Source organism: Barbus barbus (genome assembly GCF_936440315.1).
Source record: "Barbus barbus genome assembly, chromosome: 49".
NCBI classification, from domain to species: domain Eukaryota; kingdom Metazoa; phylum Chordata; class Actinopteri; order Cypriniformes; family Cyprinidae; genus Barbus; species Barbus barbus.
The window spans coordinates 12311496-12332646 of NC_136727.1; the positions used below are offsets into that span (position 1 = coordinate 12311496).

At 37.4% G+C, this 21151-nt stretch overlaps 2 protein-coding genes across 5 annotated transcripts in view; one reads left to right on the plus strand and one right to left on the minus strand.

Moving 5' to 3' along the window:
* The first annotated feature begins 3440 nt into the window (after positions 1-3440).
* The window catches only part of LOC306867131 (C3 and PZP-like alpha-2-macroglobulin domain-containing protein 8), a 52154-nt gene continuing 34443 nt past the window's right edge, over positions 3441-21151 (plus strand). For 2 of the 4 annotated variants that reach the window (XM_079412669.1, XM_079412670.1), the window contains exons 1-7: positions 3441-3681; positions 4761-5039; positions 5133-5262; positions 5354-5520; positions 6243-6400; positions 7692-7860; positions 10785-10962. In XM_079412669.1, coding sequence (XP_079268795.1) covers positions 3552-3681; positions 4761-5039; positions 5133-5262; positions 5354-5520; positions 6243-6400; positions 7692-7860; positions 10785-10962 — 1211 coding nt within the window. In that variant the 5' untranslated portion in view covers positions 3441-3551. Of the gene's footprint in view, positions 3682-4760; positions 5040-5132; positions 5263-5353; positions 5521-6242; positions 6401-7691; positions 7861-10784; positions 10963-18979; positions 19194-21151 lie in introns of those variants that run through there. The other 2 variants (XM_079412671.1, XM_079412672.1) reach the window with 2 other exon arrangements.
* On the minus strand, positions 11926-17030 carry LOC306867133 (required for excision 1-B domain-containing protein-like). The gene is made up of 5 exons (XM_079412674.1): positions 16906-17030; positions 15930-16012; positions 15612-15816; positions 15061-15149; positions 11926-14713 (listed from the first exon to the last, which is right to left on the minus strand). Exons 1-5 carry the CDS (start codon positions 16906-16908, stop codon positions 14641-14643), a joined length of 453 nt encoding a protein of 150 aa, XP_079268800.1. The 5' UTR covers positions 16909-17030; the 3' UTR covers positions 11926-14640.

Here is a 21151-nt window from a genome sequence, read left to right on the forward strand (position 1 = left end):
TGAATGTACAAAAACAAAACTGCAGATTTGTTTTGTTTTGTTATGAGTGTAGTGCAAGAAGAGCTTATCAGTCTGTTAAAGTGACAAGTTGAAGTGACTGTTCGGATAGTTTTTGTCAGACTATCCGAAGAGGTAATTTGCAGTCAATGTTGGATGGGTAGTGATCAGCCAATGCTGCACAAGTGACAGGTGCCGGTCACAGTTTGGTGGTCGGTGGGGGGGGGGGTCCTATGGGTGTGGGGGGCGTCACAGAGTCAGAGTTCCTAGTGTGTTGCTGTGTTAAATGGGGATGAAAGAGGGGAGGGGGGGCAAGGACGGGAGGGAGTTCAGCTTCCTGACAGCCTGATGTATGAAGCTGTCCTTCAGTCTGCTGGTCCTCGCCTGGAGACTCCGCAGTCTCCTCCCTGATGGCAGCAGACTGAAGAAGCTGTGTGTCGGGTGGGTGGGATCACCTGCAATGCGGAGGGCTCTGCGGGTGAGACGGGTGTTGTAAATGTCCTGGAGGGAGGGGAGAGAGACACCAATGATCTTCTCAGCTGCTCTCACTATGCGTTGAAGTGACTTGCGGCAGGATGCGTTGCAAGCGCCATACCACACAGTGATGCAGCTGGTTAGGATGCTCTCGATGGTGCCTCTGTAGAAGGTGCACATGATGGGGGCCGGGGCTCTGGCTCTTCTGAGTTTGCGGAGGAAGTAGAGACGCTGCTGTGCTTTCTTGGCCAGTGCTACAGTGTTGTTAGTCCAGGAGAGGTCCTCTGTGATGTGCACACCCAGGAACTTGGTGCTGCTCACTCTCTCCACAGTCGCACCGTTGATGGTCAGAGGGGCATGCTGAGTGTGTACTCTCCTGAAGTCAACAACAATCTCCTTCGTCTTCACATTCAGAGAGAGATTGTTGTCACTGCACCACCCGGCCAGGCGGCTCACCTTGCTCCTGTAGTTTGTCTCATCTCTGTTGCTGATGAGACCCACCACAGTCGTGTCATCCGCAAACTTAATGAAAATGTTGGAGTCTTACCTGGGCTACAGAGAAAAAGAACTGGACTGTTGCTCAGTGGTCCAAAGTCCTCTTTTCAGATGAAAGTCAATTTTACATTTCATTTGTAAATCAAGGTCCCAGAGTCTGGAGGAAGAGTGGAGAGGCACAGAATCCATGTTGCTTGTGAAAGTCCAGTGTGAAGTTTCCACAGTCAGTGATGATTTGGGCTGCCATGTCATCTGCTGGTGTTGGTCCACTGTGTTTTCTGAAGTCCACAGTCAACGCAGCCATCTACCAGGAAATTTTAGAGCACTTCATGCTTCCTTCTGCTGACAAGTTTTATGAAGATGCTGATTTCATTTTCCAGCAGGACTTGACACCTGCCCACACTGCCAAAGGTACCAAAAGCTGGTTCAGTGACCATGGTGTTACTGTGCTTGATTGGCCAGCAAACTCGCCTGACCTGAACCCCATAGAGAATCTATAGGGTATTGTTAAGAGGAAGATGAGAGACACCAGACCCAACAATGCAGATGACCTGAAGGCCGCTATCAAAGCAACCTGGGCTTCCATTACACCTGAGCAGTGCCACAGGCTGATTGCCTCCATGCCACGCCGCATTGATGCAGTAATTCATGCAAAAGGAGGCCCAACGAAGTATTGAGTGCATAGAAATGAACACACTTTTCAGAAGCCTGACATTTCTGTTTAAAATATCCTTTTTTTATTGATCTTATGTAATATTCTAATTTTCTGAGACACTGAATTTTGGATTTTCATTATCTGTATGCCATAATCATCTATGAGTAATGAATCTATATAATATATGGGTTTCACTCTCTGAAGTGAGTGACAAAAAATATTGACCTTTTCACGATATTCAAATTTTTTCAGATGTACCTGTATATATATATATAAATATATATATATATATACAGTGGCATGCAAAAGTTTGGGAACCCTTTGCAGAATCTGTGAAAATGTGAATAATTTTAACAAAATAAGAGAGATCATACAAAATGCATGTTATTTTTTATTTAGTACTGTCCTGAGTAAGATATTTTACATAAAAGATGTTTACATATAGTCCACAAGATAAACAAACAGCTGAAATTATTAAAATAACCCCCTTCAAAAGTTTGGGAACCCTTGGTTCTTAATACTGTGTGTGGTTACCTGGATGATCTACGACTGTTTTTTTGTTTTGTGATGGTTGTGTTTGAGTCCCTTGTTTGTTCTGAACAGTTAAACTGAGCACTGTTCTTCAGAAAAATCCTCCATGTCCTGCAGATTCCTCAGTTTTCCAGCATCTTTTGCATATTTGAACCCTTTCCAGCAGTGACTATGATTTTGAGATCCATCTTTTCACGCTGAGGACAATTGAGGGACTCAAACACAACAATTAAAAAAGGTTCAAACATTCACTGATACTCCAGAAGGAAACACAATGCCTTAAGAGCCCGGGGGTGAAAACTTTTGAACAGGATGAAGATGTCCAATTTTTTCTTATTTTGTTGAAATATCATTTTTTTTCCATTTAGTGCTGCCCTTCTGAAGCAACAAAAGATACTTGCATGTTTCCCGGAAGACAAATTAAGTACAATTTACCTTGATCTTCAAATTCAAAAAGTTTTCACCCCCCGGCTCTTAATGTCTTTTTTTTTTTTTTTGTCTTGTGGACTATATGTAAACATCTTTTATGTAAAATATCTTACTCAGGACAGTACTAAATAAGAAATAACAAGCATTTTGTATGACCTCTCTTATTTTGTTAAAATTATTCACATTTTCACAGATTATGCAAGGAGTTCCCAAACTTTCCCATGCCACTGTGTGTGTGTATATATATATATATATATATATATATATATATGTGTGTGTGTGTGTGTACTTTAATGTTTGAAACTGAATAATACAACTGTGACCAGGAATAAAACACATACCCTAACTTTTATAGATAAAAGCACCTTTTGCTTTAAAGTCCAATACACATTCATAGGTAAAAATTTAATTATGGTTATGAGAAATGAATGAAATAATCTCTAAATTATAGTGTGTTCTAACTATTCAGGCATTACACAATTCGTTGTAAAGTAGCACTGGGTGTGGAGCTGCATTGCACAAAACAGACCATTATAAACTATGCGATGTAGACAAAAATTAATCGTGTGTTATTGGCTGTAGAACAAACTTTAGATGTAGCCTACATCTGTTTCTACGTGAGGAACAGCAGACAAATACAAAAAGGAAGGATTTTGGGAAGGGCTTGTTTCATTATTTTCTGTTGTGGCCAACTCAGTATACAAAAAAAAGAAAGAAAAGAAAACACTGGCTGCAGATGCGCTACTAATAATGACTTGTGGCTGTGTGGTAAGACATGGGAGGAGCTTCAGAAGAATCAACTTTTTCAGCTTTTGAGGCGTGCGCTATATTGATTCTTCTCCAAAATTGAGTGTGAAGGTGAATCTGAGCGTCCTCTCCGCATAATGGTGCTTTCCAGAACCAGCAATGATTTTTACGAAGCTTTCTGGTGATTGAGGCTTTTCATTTTCAGCAATTTATGTGAAGGAGAATGGATTATGCGTGCGCGCGCTCCCATCAGCATGACAAGAATCGAGTCGAGAGCGCGCGCGGCAGACAAATGACAATTTTAGTCATTATGTTGTTGTTTTTTGCGCTTCTTCCATATGCGCTCACAGCACGTAAGTACAATTTCAAGTGTATTTGAAGTTTACTTTGAAGTAAAGTTATTTGAGAAGACGTCTACAAACTTCTTATCTTCATTTAAAGGTCTTGTTGGAGGTGTTTATGTTTTCATTTTCATCTCTACTCACGTTTGTCAATTTAGAGGTCATATTCGTTTTAGTTTACGGTAAATTCAATAGTTAAGAAAGATTGATTAATTTTAACAGTGGTAACTTGCCATTAGCAATGACTTTCTTCAAAAGAAAAAAACAATGACAGAAATGTTCTGAAAACTTCTCATATTGTTTAAAGGCGACCTTATAATCGCTTACAGCACTAATAATAACTTGCATTTGGAAGAAACTAATGGAAATTAATGCAAAAGTGTGTAAAGACATCCTATTAAGATGTAAATATATCTACAATAGGATAATAACTGTGTATTAACAAACAGAAAAACCTAAAGTAAAAGTCGTGTTACTGACAAACATAGCCCGTCTTGGAGTGCATTGCTTTTATGAAACAGTCACATGATAAGATTATCAAGGATACAAATTTATTTATTTAAAAAGCAAATTCATTAAGTAACACATCCTTCCACTAGAAGAGATGAAAACTGTGTACATAATTGAAAATTATTGTGAATAGAATTTTTCATTCACTGGTCAGTTTTTCCAGACAATGCTAAAGGAGGAAAAGCGTCCAATAAGGTAAGTCTTTCCTAACAAGTACAGTACCATAGTTAATACATTAATTATTCAGTCTTGTTTCCCAACTCTTCAGTGTTCCTTAGTGTCCAATGGCACATGTTAAAGAGTTTGTCCGCCTCCCACCAGGAGCAGAAATGATCTGCATCAACACTCGGTTTCCCCCGAAGGCCAGTAGTAGCTCTTCAAATCCAGTCATCGTTCCCTCTGTCCATTTGGCTTAAACATGAATAAATATGAGCTCTGCGGACACACAGGACAAATATTTACAAGATGGAAAACCACTTAAGTTGCTGAAATATGACCTTGTGCGACCTTTCCAACTGCAGTCATAAATCCAGTTATAAAATTGCTGGAATCATGAAGTCTCCTCTTCTTCTGACCCCCAGACTTGGCTGTCATATCCCCCCAGGATCCAGTGCTTCAGATCGGCTCGAGCTTGACTGCGGTGTGCACCATTAGCGCTGAGCTGGAAATAACAGCTAGATCCTTGTACTGGACGCTGAATGGAAAACGCTTGGCTAGAAACTCTTATAAGGTCCTTAGCCTGACCGAATCCAGTGTCACACTTCATCAACTCAATGGCTCCTTGCAGCGGTCAGGAGACAACCTGGTTTGCCACCGAAGCAATGGAGAAGTGTTGGCTGGATCATGTCTTTATGTTGGCTGTGAGTTTGTGAACACCTCCAGCTTGATTTTTTTGCCATGTGTTTTTGAATATTCATGCTGTCCTCTTCTTTTTATTTTAATTTGACATATAGCGCCCCCTGAGAAACCCGTCAACCTGACATGTTGGTCACGAAACACCAAGGATCTCAGCTGCAGATGGAGTCCGGGAAGTCAAGGAGAGACATTCATCAACACCAAATACATCCTCAAGTACAAACTAAAGTGAGATTTTGACACCAAAAACGTTATACTGACATCTGTTTTGCAACAATCCCTTTTAATATGCAACTCTTCCATTTTAATAACCATCTAGATGGTACGGTAAAGAGAAAGACTGTTTGGACTACACAGGACAACCGTATACATGCTACGTTCCTCGCGACCTTGCCATTTTTACACCATATGAAGTTTGGGTGGAGGCGTCCAATCAGCTCAGCTCTGCCACTTCTGATGTCATCACCTTAGACATTTTAGATGTAGGTAAGTAAGTCTAAAATATGCAAGTTTGGTGGAAAAACTGAGATTGAGATCAAGGTGACTTGGGATAACTTCGCGCTTACTAACTTGCACATAAATGCACAAAACCATCTGAGCGTCTCGCATATGGTGCGCACACATTCGTCTGCGAGAAAAGATTTTTACAGACTGTAAAAACACTTTCCAACAGCTGAAATGTTTCCAAAAGGCAACTCGTGAAAATAGTACTTTAAAGGTCAATGGGCAGCTGAAAGCCTGTTGGCAATTGGTTAAAATTTTTAATCAAATGACTTATTTGACATACCAATGCATTAATCGAATTAATCACAATTAAACTACATCCATCAATCAGCACTTTTTGCTGAGAAAAGCGAAGATATTACATTACTACATCTTTAAGGCCTCATTTCCTCATCTTCTGAAACAATAAGCTCTGGAATGCTCCATGATTGGCTTTGCCCTAAAGGCAAGCTTGATTAAAAAACGTAGCAGTGGAGCACGTCCATTTCAAACAACAATGGAAACGGGAGATTGCCGTAGTTACGGCAAAATATAATCTAGCTAATGAGCGTTGATGAAGGTTTATTGGGAGATTCAATTACAAGCAGCTAGTCTTTGAAGTCAAAGGAAGAATCATTTAACGGTTACCAACTTTTATTGGGTTTAATCAACAGTTCTGAAAATGACTTTTGTACATGTTTGATGTTGTGAAATATTCCTTTCAGTAACTACAGATCCGCCTCCTGATATCCTTGTGAGCCGCGTTGGAGATCTGGAAGATCAATTAAGTGTACGTTGGGGCAGTCCTCCTGCCCTGAAAGACTACCTGTTTCAGGCCACGTATCAGATACGATACCGTGTGGAGGAGAGCGACGAATGGAAGGTATGGCTGGAATGGTTTAGTCCAGGCGAGTGCAAATCCTGCTCCTTGAGGGCCAATGTCCTTTAGAATTTGGCTACAATCTGCCCCGACACACCTGTCTGGAAATCTTAAAGACCTTAATTAGCTGGTTCAGGTGTTTAATTGGTTTTGGAGCTAAACACTGTTAAAAATAAAGGTTCCAAAAAAGGGTCTTCACAGCAATGACAGAAGAACCATTTTGGGTTTCCAAAGAACCTTTCAGTGAACAGTTCTTTGGAAACCCAAAATGGTTCTTCTGTCATTGCACAAAGGTTGTTTTTTTTTAATGTAAAATGGCTTGTTAGATTTTTAAAAATGTTCTTCACACTAAGAAAACAAAATGTACTGCTCACTGAAAGGTTCTTTGGGAAACCAAAAACGGTTCATCAATGGCTTCACTGTAAACATCACTAGATGTTAAAGGTTCTTCATGGAACCAGAGATACCAATAAATAACCTTTATTTTCAAGAGTACAGAGCAGGATTTGCCACCCCTGGTTTAGTCCAAAAGAGCAGGGGTGCCCAATCCTGATCCTGGAGGACCACCATTCAGCAGAGTTTAGCTCCAGTCCTAATTAAATACATCTGAACCAGTTAATCAAGGTCTTCAAGATCACTAGAAACTTCCAAGCAGGTACTGTGTTTTGGAGCTAAATTCTAAGATAATGAAGGAAAGTGGTCCGCAGGAGCAAAATTTAAAGGAATAGTTCACCCCAAAATGAACATTTATGAACTGTTAATGTTCAATCAGCCTCGTGTGTTTCTACGCAAGTAGAAAAAATAGATAAAATGAGAATTTTAAAGGAATCTCCTGGCCACTCCTTTCTTAACTTAACCCCAAAATGATGTCCTGCCTCATGAAGGTAGTCCATACGACTTGTGTGCTATATTCTAAGTCTTTTGAACACATTTGATAGCTTTTTTTGATTGACTGAATGATTTATTTATTAACTGACTAATCCAGTTCTCACATTAAACTCACTGACGCTAGGATCCAGCAGTTAACATCTCACTGGAGGGGAAGATTATCAGCTATAATTTCACTCTTTTTTTTCAGAAACCTGTCGTATGGTTTCAGAATGGTTGGAATATAGTGCACTATAGTCCTATGGACCACTATTACGATATTGTTCCAAACCTGTTTAACTTTTACAGGTCTGGAGTGACATGAAGGTGGGAAAAAAAGACAGAGTTTACATTTTTGGGTGAACAGCTTTCCCCTATATAATGTCTGGTGCACATACTTTAGTTTTTATTTTCTATTTCTCATGAGGTCATAGATGATGCTGGGAACCAGACGTCTTGTCGGTTAGCGGGTCTCAGGGCCGGTACAGTGTATTTTGTCCAGGTACGCTGCAACCCGATAGGTATCTACGGCTCGAAGAAAGCAGGTATTTGGAGCGACTGGAGCCACTCGACCGCCGCGTCGACACCTGGCATTGGTGAGTTACATCAAAACGTAATAATGCAGTGTCCCTTTACTTCACATTAGGCTTCTGCAGGGGAAGGGGAAGTCGTGGCTTAATGGTTAGAGAGTTGGACTTGTGATCCAAAGGTTGCGGGTTCGAGTCTCCGGCCGGCAGGAATTGTAGGTGGGGGGAGTGAATGTCCAGCGCTCTCTCCACCCTCAATACCACGACTGAGGTGCCCTTGAGCAAGGCACCGAACCCCCAACTGCTCCCCGGGCGCTGCAGCATAAAATGGCTGCCCACTGCTCCGGGTGTATGTTCACTGTGTGTGTGTGTTCACAGTGTGTGTGTGCACGTTGGATGGGTTAAATGCAGAGCAGGAATTCCGAGTATGGGTCACCATACTTGGCTGAATGTCACTTCACTTCACATCACAAGCTAATTAGATTCAAACCATATGCAAAGACTGAAAAAACATCGAGCTACTTGATAGAGATCTCTCACAAGTAGATTCAAAAGACTTTAGCAAAATGTCAGAGCGCTTAAGGGGGCAATTGATGAATTCTTTGGGCTTTTTTTAGATTGATAAATTAAAAAAGTCTTTAGAGCATGTTCAGATTAAAGAAGCGGTCGATCTGAAACTTAGTGGAAACAGATTCGGTTCATAAGAAATGATGTTACATGTCTTGCATTAAAGAGAGGATGTTATTAAGCTCTGTTTTACGCCAAGCAATATGAGTTATGGCAAGTCTGAGCTCCCCCTCCTGCATTCTGTGTTTAATGCTTTGGAGCTCATTAGCATGGAGCTGGTAAATAGCCTATTATTCATGGGTATGTGAACATCGCTCAGGGCAACACTGTACAATCGACAGCATTTAAGCAACTGTCGTCAACTGGGGTTGAATTTAACAAATGTCTTACAAATGTATTTATCTGATGATTCGTGTTTAAAATGTAGACACTAATTTAATGAAATCAAATAATGGGGACTGCAAAGAGCTGGGTGATAGAATCAAAATGGAAGAATCACGATGTACTTACACATTATACACAATATTGCTAGTGACTTAAAATTAAGCAATGTTGTGGATATTGCCTTTAAATGTCCTATAAACAGTGTGTCATTAGACTAGTTTCACATTCCTTGTATGAAAGCGTTAGAATAGTTATTTTTTGTTGGTAATTTCAATTTATTTTCGTGAATCAGTTCAATGAATGAATCAATTCCAAACGATATTGTCAGGGATCTTCAAGAAATAGGACCCAGATGCAAATGAGCGGACAATGGTGGTTTATTGACAAGACGTTGACTAGAAACAGCAGGGAGAGTGAGACGTGAATCAGTCCAAACAGAGGGGCAGGGCAGACAACATGATACAGGCAGGAGGGATGACCACTGAGCCTGTCCAAGGTGGCAGCAGACTTGAACACGTAGCTTGAAGTGAATCTCAGAAATCGCACCAGTCTAGCTGCCAGGTAGTGACTCACAGAACCAAAGACCTGGCTCTTGAGAGTGGAGAGCTGCTTCCAGGTAGTAGGGGTCAGAGGCCAGGGAATCTGGGTAAAGGGCAGGACAGGGCAAAACCCGACAACAAACAAGACAAGACTCAAGACAACACAACGACACAAGACAGACAAAAGAAAATCTAAATCCAAAGAGAAAACAAAACTAGATAATGCACAATGAAAAAACAAGAACTAGACAGAACTAGAGAAAACAAAAAGGAACTGAGGATATAGCATAACAAGATATGAGATCAAAAAATCACTTGAGCAAGAGCTAAGGATATACTCTAGGACCAAGAAACAGGTAAACACCAAAACGAACCAGCAAAGACACAAGGGAAAGGAACACAATATAAAGCAGCAGAGCACACGAGGATCAGGTGAACACAATCAAGCAAACGAGGACTAGACAGGGACTAAACAAGGGGGCGTGACCATGGGAAACAGGGAGGTTGGACAAGAGGAGCACGTGGCAAACACAAACAGAGACAGAGCCATGTGCTCAGACACAAAACAAACAAAGAAACATTGAACAGGGACAAGACAGACAAGACTGTCAGGGTAGGATCCTGACAGATATTCTTGTTATTGCTAACTAAAACTAAAACAATTAAATATCATTTTCTTTATTGACGTACAGCTGAAGTAAAATAAAATAAAATGTAAATATTAGTTGAAAAACAAAAAATAAATAAATTTAGTACTAAAATTACTAAAACTAAGGCTAAATAGAAATATTAAAAACAAAAACTAATAAAATGACAGCACATAACCAAAAGTTTTAAATCTTAAATTAAAAAGTAAAAAGAAAAAAAAATGAAAAAAGTTAATTAAAATGTTATTAAGCTATAATAATATATAATATAAAAAACTCTTCCAAACTTAATTCACTTGCGTCACTTGTTAATTCAGTCAAAGATGTGTTATTTTTCATATAATACATTGTTAAAATACAAATTTATGTAGGTAAATACTGATATTTTTTTATTTAAAAATATTAACATTTTTCAAAAAGAATTGGCAGAATAAATATTGAGATTAAGGATTCGCCAATACAAAAATTCAGACTGTTACTGATAGGATGATGATTATTTTCTTGTTTTTGGAAAAACACTAAAATCTAAAACAATTAAAGTGAATTCATACATATTAGATTATATATAGTAAATTATATATATTAATTTTGATAACAGACATGTTCCTGCTATATCATGAACCCATATTGAATACTGTCAAAAGGCTGCAAAATAGAAAAATAAATAAACACATTTTTATAATTGCCCAGTCCTAGTATATATATATATATATATATATATATATATATATATATATATATATATATATATATACTGAGTATTTTAAGTTTGAATTTGCCACCAATATTTAAGATTTTTGTAATTTCTCACCAAAAACTAATCACATTAATGCATTGTCATTTCCCAAACAGACAGGTCACATATTGGCTCGTGCGATTCGAAGCCCAGCGAGCACAACTCAACGCTACGAAAGGAGCTTAAGCAGTTTTTCGGCTGGATGCGCAAACACTCTTACGGCTGTACGGACGTCAGCATCAAACTCTACGACCAATGGCGCGTCTGGCTGCAGAAAGCCCAAAAAACACACGACCAGGTCAGTAAGGACAAAACGTACCTCCTTATGCAACACATATCAAGACAACAAATCATTACTGTTGGCACACAAGATATAGGGCCTGTGTGAAAAAAATAAGCATTTTGCGGTTTTATGTGACCCACAAAAAAGAGAACCAAAAGATCTGTTTATTCTTTTGATCAATAGGCTCACATTTGATTGCGTTTACTAATAGCGAAGCATCATATAATCTTCAGACGTTACCACAACAGAGAGGAAACAGCCACTCAAAGTAATCAGGCGGAATGCTAATAAATTCCTTTTAGGTTAGACTGCAGCAGCAAAGCTTCAGCTGCGAACCAACCGAGCCCGAGAAGTCTTGTGTGGCGTTCTCGAACGCTAACCGACATCCGCTGCACGCTCTCTGAACCGATTCAGTGGTTACTGTTGCTTTGGCATCGACGACTGTTGGGAAACTTAGGTCGCTTCATTAGTCACACTATCCTTTGAAGAACACGATGTAACTGCCACAAGAATGGCTGGTACCAATTACGCTTCTCTGTCCCCATATATCAACTCATCACATTCACTTGTAAATGCCATTGTCTTCCCTTTCAGGTACTACAAAGCGGTAAATCATAGTGAAACTGTAAAGAAGGCTTGGGAGAGTTTGCGAGGGCCTGCGACGACAAGGTTTTTATCACTCTCCAGTGCTTGGGACTTGAATCTGAAAGGAGCCTGTCGTTTGGCGACATGATCTACTGTTTGCCTCCTGCTGTAGTCCTCATCAAATACGTCAAAGGAAGTGCACTTTTGTCTCAGACATGTAATTTACAAGGGCATTAAAACATAAAGAAAGACTCCAAATTACGAGAGAGAGTATAAAATGTTTAAAAAAAAGGAAATAATGGGGGATTCTCTCATTGACCTTTCATCCAAAAAAAAGGACCTTTGCAACTCAACAACAAGTGGATTTGAAAATGACAAAACCTGACAGATTTTGCAAACTAAATTTAATTTGCTAAGAGTGAGAATTCATAAGCAACAACAAAAAACGAGCATTTAAATATGAATCTCTTAAAGGGATAGTTACTAAAAAAGTAAACGAGGATTGATGCTGCCAAGCTCCAGAATGAACAAAAGCACTGTAAAAGTATCATAAAAGTATCCACTTGACACTATATTCCAAATCTTCTGAAGCCATATTTTTTTTTTGTGGTACAAACAGATTGAAATTAAAATATAAAGGGACGGTTCACCCAAAAATGAAAATTCTGTCATTAATTACTTGTGTCGTTCCGAACCTGTAAGACCTTTGTTCTTTTTCAGAACACAAATTAAGATATTTTTGATGAATTCCGACAGCTCTCTGACCCTCCCATACACAGCAAGGCTCCTAACACGATCAAGGCTCAGAAACGTAGTAAGGACATCGTTAAAATAGTCCATGTGACATCAGTGGTTCAACCGTAATGTTACGAAGCTACGAGAATACTTTTTTGTGCACAAAGAAAACAAAAATAACGACTTTATTCAACAATTCGTCTCCTCCGTGTGACCCTATGGCGCCATTTTGGAGAGTATCACATAGGTAAATAACGTACGCAAAGTATGTATGCGGACATGCTGTTTATGCTTTGATCTGAATATAAACATCATATCCACATACATACGTTGCATATGTTGTTTATGTATGTGATACTCTCCAAAATGGAGTCACACAGAGGAGGGTCACACGGAGGAGACGAATTGTTGAATAAAGTCGTTATTTTTGTTTTCTTTGCACACAAAAAGTATTCTCATAGCTTCGTAAAATTACAGTTGAACCACTGATGTCACATGGACTATTTTAACGTCTTCCCTGCTACGTATCTGAGCCTTGATCGTGTAAGGGTACTTGCTGTCTATCTTAATTTGTGTTCAGAAGATGACGAAGGTCTTGCGGGTTTGGAACAACATGAGGGTGAGTAATTAATGACAGAATTTCCATTTTTGTGTGAACTATCCCTTTAAGTCATTGTTCACTGAAAAACATGTCATCTCCCCTAAATCTAGTTCATGAGAGAACTAGTGATGTTATAAATAAATTTAACTTATCTGAATCCTGAGTTCTATTGACTACACTGATTAACTATTTCCGACACAAAACTATCGTATGGCTTCAGAAGACTTGGAATATTTAAATATATATATAAAAAAAAACCTATCATCCAAAACAAGGACATTTGCAACTCACTGACGTTTCAGACAAAATGAGTGAATTGAAAATGGCCAGTGTTGGGGAAAGTTACTTTCAAAAGTAATGTATCACAATATTACGCTACTCCTTAAAAAAGTACTTAGTTACTTTTTATGAAAACTAATGCCAAGCTCCAAAATGAACAAAAGCATTGTAAAATCATCATAAAATTGATCCATCTGACACTCTTCACTTCGTTTATGAGAGAATTAGCAATGTTATAAATAATTTTCTTTTGTGCCAGCTGATCCAGTTTGCGAAACCTATCAGAGCGATTCGTCTCAAGTTATGTTTTGTTAATGTTTTTTACACAAAACTGTCATTTGGCTTCAGAAGATTTGGAATGTTTTATTAATTCCAATAAAGGAGATAATAGGAGACTTTCAAATTCTCATTGACATTTACATCTCGCTGACATTCGCAGACACACGACGAGAGGATTGAAAATGACAAAAACTGACAGATTAAACATAGATTTTGCGAACAAATTTGAATGTATTTCCTAAAAGTGAGAATTCAGAAGCAACAAAATTAGATCATTTAAATATTTGTCTCTTAAAGGGATAGTTCACTAATAAAGTGAATGAGAACTGGGGCTGCCGAGCTTTAAAATGAACAAAAGCACAATAAAAGTATCGTAAATCTGACTGGTGCTTAATATTCCAAGTCTTTTGAAGTCGTATGATAGTTTCATGTGACAAAGTTGAGTTGTTATTTACTGAAAACCATGATATCAGTCCTAAAGCTCATCTTTTGAATGAGCTGTTTCAGTTAATGAGCCGATCTGAATAATTCATTCACATATCTTGAGTTCATTTAACTAAATGATCCAAAACTATCATATGGCTTCAGAAGACTGAATAAAGTCACATGGACCACTTTATAGTCCTTTTTGAAGCTTTCACATAAGAAATAAACTCACACAGGTTTAGGATGAAATGAGGGAATAATGACAAACTTTTCATTTTAGTGTACTGTCCCTTTAATTGTTAGACGCACAAGTTTAAATAGGTATTTGAAAAGCAATTTGCAATTCGTTTGTCCTCTGTGTTCAAAAACATCATGTAAATACTGTATCATTATGTATAAATAGTTTTGTCTGTATAAATGTCCTCAAAATATTTAAGGAATGTTCATATACTTTCTAACACATTAGCTTTAGCTGAATATTATTATTTTGCACATAATAATGACTGCTATTACATTCAGAATGAACAGATCTATCTAAATGAACATTGTGTTGGTTTAGCAAACAAAACGTCATAAGCTATTCTAAATGTATAAAAAAATAATGAAATAAAAGATGCCAAACTCTCTTTAATAAAAAATATGCATTGCAAAGCCTGCATCAGCAGCAGCAATGCACTCTGTCTATGCAACGCCTGAGACAGCGATCGATAGCTTAGATGACTCTTCATTAGAAAGGAAAGTTCATAGAGGATCTGAATCCATCTCTGTCTCCTGAGACTGACTGAATCTCACTCCGGCTCCTCTGAGTCATACTTGAAGTCTTGCAGAATCTCACTTAAAGTGGCTGTATTCTTTATGATACTGAGAGAGATAGAAAGAAACAGAAAGAGTTTTGTCATTCGGAGGTTTAGAAGAACAATAGGTTTTAACCATTAACATGATATACCAAGTACTGTACATCAAAACCGGGATGAAACATTACACCAGTGATAGATATATAGCGATAAATATAGAGCATAGCCTAATTAATAAATACTTTCTATATATATATATATATATATATATATATTTAAATTTAATTTTACACATGATTACTAATCAATATAATATATAAAATAATGCATTTAATTAAATATAAATTACAAGCTAATATTAAATAAAACTGTTTTAAAAATATGCAAAATATATATATATATAGTTGCACTTACTCCTGTTTGATCTCACGGACTTTCTCTTGGAAATCCTCATCTTCTGGGTGATCCTGGGCATTCTGCTTGGCCAACTGCAACTTAGCTGTCTGCAAGGTCATAAATATAGATAAACATTAAGAATATAGAAACCAATTACAGAACATATACATATGGTTCAATACTGTTTCAGTCTTATACATAAAGAAGGGAGCAGCAAAGTCATTTAACAAGATAATTTAAGTTATGCAGGACTGAAATGTTTAACTAATCACCTTTCTAACTAAATATACTTGACAGTGCACATCCTAACATTTCTTTAAAATATCTTAATGACCCAGCACACTGCCTCCCAAATGCTGCATCCCATAATGCAATGCACTCAACTTTTAATTTCCAACCTGATGAATCAACAAAGTATTTGTAGCTTCAATGTTTAATCTCATGGTTCACTCATTTTATCTAATTTGGAATAAAAAGCTAATTGGAATTATTTATTTTTGATTAAATCCGTGTGCAGTGCATATTGTGTCGTATTAGGCAAACATTTTTAAAAACAATACAGTGCCCACCAGCTCTAGTTTCTCCTTCTCTTTAATCTGCAGTTTGTCAATGTGTTCGGAGAGGTCGGGCCGGTCGAAGTCTTGGTGCAGTTGCTCTTTAATCTGCAGAACCTCTTTGGAAATGCCGCAGAATGCTTTCGTTATCTCATGTACCAGCTGTTTGTAGTGCTCGAAGTCATAGTGGGGCCCCGTCCTCAAGTACGCCTCATGACCCCTGAGAAAAACAACAACAACTGTATTACCTCAAATAACCTCTTACTGACAGATGATGGATAGATAGATGGATAGACAGACAGACAGATAGATATATAAAAAAAATAAACTGACTCCTCAAATAGCTTGTATGCCTCCACACGCTCAGCTTGAAGTACATAAAATCTTCTGACCAAATTTTTTAAATCTGTAGGTGCCTTTAAAAAAAGAAAAAAATAGAATTGACACAGAAGTTACAAAGATCTAAAAGATTAAGAACACACACACACACACACATGATGTATACACACACACACACACATGATGGTTTTTGTGGTTTATGGGGACTCTCCATAGGCGTAATGGTTTTTATACTGAACAAACTGTGTGTGCTATTGCCCTCCACCAACCCTACACCTAAACTTAGCCCTCACAGGAGACTTTGTGCATTTTTAGATTTTCAAAAAAACACCATTTAGTATGTTTTTAAGCCTTTTGAATTACGGGGACATAGGCAGTGTCTTCATAAACCACCTTCATATTGTAATATCTCTGTCATACCCATGTCATTATACAAATTTGTGTCCTCATAAACCACATAAACATGCACACACACACACACACACACACACACACACATATTATCTACAACATTATTTAAACAGTCAAAAACATGTAATTGTAAATGTATTTATTATTATTTTGTTGATATGTCACTTTATTACTATTAAGTTATGTAATAAATGTTAATATGTAACTTTATGGTCACACTTTATTTTAAGGTACAATTCTCGCTATTAACAAACCATTATGACTTTTTCCACAATAAACTCCTAGTTTGCTGCTTATTAATAGTTAGTAAGGTAGTTATTGGGCAGGATTAGGGATGTAGTATATGGTCAGGCAGAATGTGCTTTATAAGCACTAATAAACAGTCAATATTTTAATAATAGGCATGCTAATATGCAACTAGCTAGTATTGAGAATTGGTCCGTATACTAAAGTGTTACCAAATTTATTCTATTAGAATTCTACTTCTGTATAGACTAGCTTTAGCAAATATTTATATTCATGTAATATTCCTAAATGTGATTATATCAAACTAACTTACCATGTTGCTCTAATTGTGTTTTCGGTCTTTTCGTAGCTTGGCAGCAACATGTGTACGTTTAGTGCAGTCACGCAGCACGCGCACGCGCACGCACTCACTTCCTGATTGGGTTCGCGACGTATCTCAACGTCATGTGACGTCACCTAAATGTTTACGTGATGTGACAAAACTCAGAGGTCTTTTTTTTTTTTTTTTTGATGCATACAATTCAAATACAAACTTTCAATAACCAAACACATATTACTAGTGTTGATACAGGAAATTGAAGAAAAAAAACAAAGAAGAATAAAACAAGAAAGAAAAAAGAAAGATATTTCGGTTGTGAAAATAGCCACTTATTAAATTATAAAAAAAATCTTTGTCATTCTAATATTCCCATTTGTTTCCCCTAAAGAATGTGTAATTGTTTTTGATGCCATACCATCTGGAGTTATAAGACCCCCTATCCTTTATTTGACCTCAGTGGTGGGAAAACAGTGCTTTCTGCCTCTTCTTCTAATATATCAATACATTTGTTATTTCTTAATGATTTTGTATCAGTTCCAAATGTTATGGTTTATTGTAATGTTTTTGTCTCTGATATTGTCTGGAGGAACGTTTGGGTGATTCCAAATAGATACTTAATTACTAATAAGATGAAAGAAATTTCCTTTCCAATTATCCATCGTATATATCCTGTTAATAAGAAATATACATCGATAAGATATTGATGCAAACTGTTCTTTTTGCAAACAGCACCCAGAGACTATAGTGCATTTATTTTGGCACGGCCATTACCCTAAATTGCTGTGGAAAGATCTCTCCTTATTTGTTATTGAAAATATTGACATGGGAAAATGTTTTGTTTGGATTTGTTAATTCAAAAAAAGTGCTTTTACAGAAAAACTCAATGTACTTACTCTTGATAACAAAATGTTATATACATAAATGTAATTTCTCATGTCAGAAGCCACTGTTATGTTTTGCTTGCTGAAATACAGCATTGGGACTATTTCTAATTCATGTCATTTGTAAGCTGTTTAATCTTTTCCTTTAACGTAATGTGTTTTGTGCAATTTTATACCCGTCTAGTAATTTATTTTTGTCATTATAATTTTTTTAATTTAATTTTCTTTTTATTATTATTATTTTGTATTTTTGTATTGTAACTGCTTTTTATTGGTTGATATAATGTTCGTAATAAAAACAAAAAACAAAACTCAGAGGTCTTCCATTTTTACGTATTATAACTTTACGTATTATAATTTCTTAAAATCATATAAAATATGAATATTTATAGTATTATTATTTATATTCTTATTTGCAATATGTAGGCTATAGTTTCTCTATAATGAAGCAATGTGATATATTTTCTAAAATAGTAACGTAAATAGCGCTTTTAATCCATTTAGTATCTTAAAAACATTATAAAATTATCATTTATTATAAAACGTTCTTTTATCATTTTATGAACACAACGCTAAATGTGTCGTGCTAAAGGACCACTAGGGGGCGCAATAAAACCATTATTGCGCTTCCATATCAAAATGAATTCACATTAGGTAGAAGTTTTATATTCTACCATACTTTTTATCATGCCAATATGTCAGAAACGCCTCAGTTAAATAATATTTAGGTTACATTGTTAAAATGAATTATATTTATCACATGCATTAAATTAGTGCATGTAGTTAAACATTAACCGACTAAAGCATTTGGATCTTTTCGGTCTCATTCAACCGGACCTGTAGAGCTTCCAGGCGGCGTTGCGGGGACAGTCTCGTCTCTACTAGCTCAGAGGGGCTCTGTAGACTTGTTCTGACACACCACTGAATGAGACAAAAGCCTGGAGAGTTCAAAGGGGCAAAAGCAGACTGCCCCGGCTACATTACAGCCTGTGGAGCTCAGCTCACTGGATCTGATGTGCATTAAATACCGTGCTACACAAGGGGTGGGGTGGATGGAGATAAGTTTTAATGCTGAAATATGAGCAATCGGAACTAAGGCGGATAAATACGGCACGAGAGGGGATTGTCTTTACGTGTGGAGAGGAGTTCAAATAATCTGTTGCACGGACGCAACATTGGCAATTGGGATAAAAAACGGTGCACGCGCTGCACCGGAGGCTCGTGCGTTTCCCTCGTGGATACTTGAGTTTGCACTAGAAGTTGTAAGAATATTTGTGGAATACACCCCGGAGAAACTCAAACGAGGGACAAAATGAGAGTGTTACACGTGCACCACAAATCCTGGACTCTGTGGACTGTGTTCATGTGTGTAATGAGTGGAGTTCATTCACAAGAAAGACAGTAAGTATGTTTGTAGCGCTCTTTTATGAATGATACCGAACCGCTTTTTCATTTCAAGCATGGATCTTGGAAAGACTTCATTCAGGAGATAACGGCATCCTCAGTAGTTTGGCGCTCGCCTGTGGAAATGTTTCCTTGTGCAACAACAAATAAACTCATGTGCGTGGGTGTTACTAACAAATAATATGCAATCCATTACAAATGTTTATGGTAACTATAATTGCTACCAAAAAGTCAATGCATTTACTAGTGTAACACACCATGGTTAACTAATATGAGATCCTCTTTTTCATGTACTTCCCAAGATGCTACAGTTTTGTTGTATCAGTAACTGTAGTGTCTGTTATTTTGATAGAAACTATGGTTACCATGGTACATTTTTGTAAAGGGTGGTACAGCTGACATTATGAACAAACTCCCAAGAGATGGTCTTTCAAAACTGGTCATTGTTATGTTTCATAAATAAAAAGCATTTAAAGTTTATGTCATTGTTTTAGGGACAGATTTCCCACTGTTGGTATATGATCAAAAACTCAATTTTTCAGGTTTTATGCTGCTATTGTAGTGAGATGCATGTGCTGAACCCAATTTATTCTCCTCGTGTTCTTAAGAATACAATTCAGTTCACTTTCCTAAGGGTATATTAGAAGACTGTGGTCTTTATAAAGGTTCTTCAGTGATTCTTTTGTAGGACACTGGGTTCATTTTTCTTATCAAGTACCATTCACTTTAGGGTTCTTTGAGAAAGTTATTGATGTTACATTGATAACTATGTTGTTGCCCAAGTTTGTTTAAAAAAAATAATAATTTTTATTGTTGCTGGAACCAGATTTCTTTAATTATCTCCAACATCAAACAATAAGTTGATAAGAACCTTGTTCAAACTCCTTAAAGATTGGTTGACAGGAATCTTGTTGGGTTGATTGACCCAAGAACTGTAGAAGTCCATGAATTTCATCCTTCATACCAGGGCTGGGCAGAGCTCAGTGCCAGTGTCCGTACCTGTTACATGTGGTTGTGCCAAGTATTTCGAGCACCAGAGAAAGAGGTCAATAACTAGCTTGCCCTCTCCGACAAAGAGCTACATTCTCTTGAGTCAGCCAGTAGCTGTTCTTTCCTTCAAGATAGTGCTATCATGTAAACACTGAATAGTTTTATGCCCACCGCACACATGAGAGTATTGTAAGATCGGGAGGTGAGGATCAAATGCAGTCAATTCCACGTAGATGCCTTGGAAGGGATTTTCTCATGCCTTGAGACTTAAATTGCTTCTGGCATCGCTGAACCGTAATACCAACCACCTGATATCTCACACTCAGGCATGCTATTAAACTCAAGGACACTGAGCTGCCTGGGTTTATATGGGAATGTAATGGGTCAGAGAGTCACCTTCCAAACTTTTCTCATCGTTTAAGGTCACAGGAACCAAATTTGTTACTGGATTTGTGCAAGTAGTCTAGACAACTTAGATTAAAAAGAGGTGAAAAACACTTACAGAATTAGGTTAGTGTTGTTAATTGTATAACAACATTGCCTTGACAAGTCTTTGAGAAAGTACTGTTAGTTTTAATTGCATTGACCCCCAAAATTGGGATTATGCAGCCCTGTCTCTTTCTTTTAAGAGTAAAGGCCAACACGCCAAACATTTAAACAAATCACCAACGAATGGTCTAAACACTACAGAGATCAAAACTAATATTTGTCAGTTTGAACTAAAATCAATTACTCCAGAACTGTATGTGGTGCACTCCACCTTTCAAATGTTGCTGTTCAGTATCTTTTATTTGCAGCAAAACAAGCGTGTCCAAAATACCCCCCATACGCTCATTCACTGTTCCCTACATTAAATGAGTAAGTGAATTTGAACACTTGAGTGCACCAGAAATACTGCTGCTTTTGCATTGTTTGTGCTTTGTTTAACCTTTAAGGGATAGTTCACCCAAAAATGAAAATTCTGT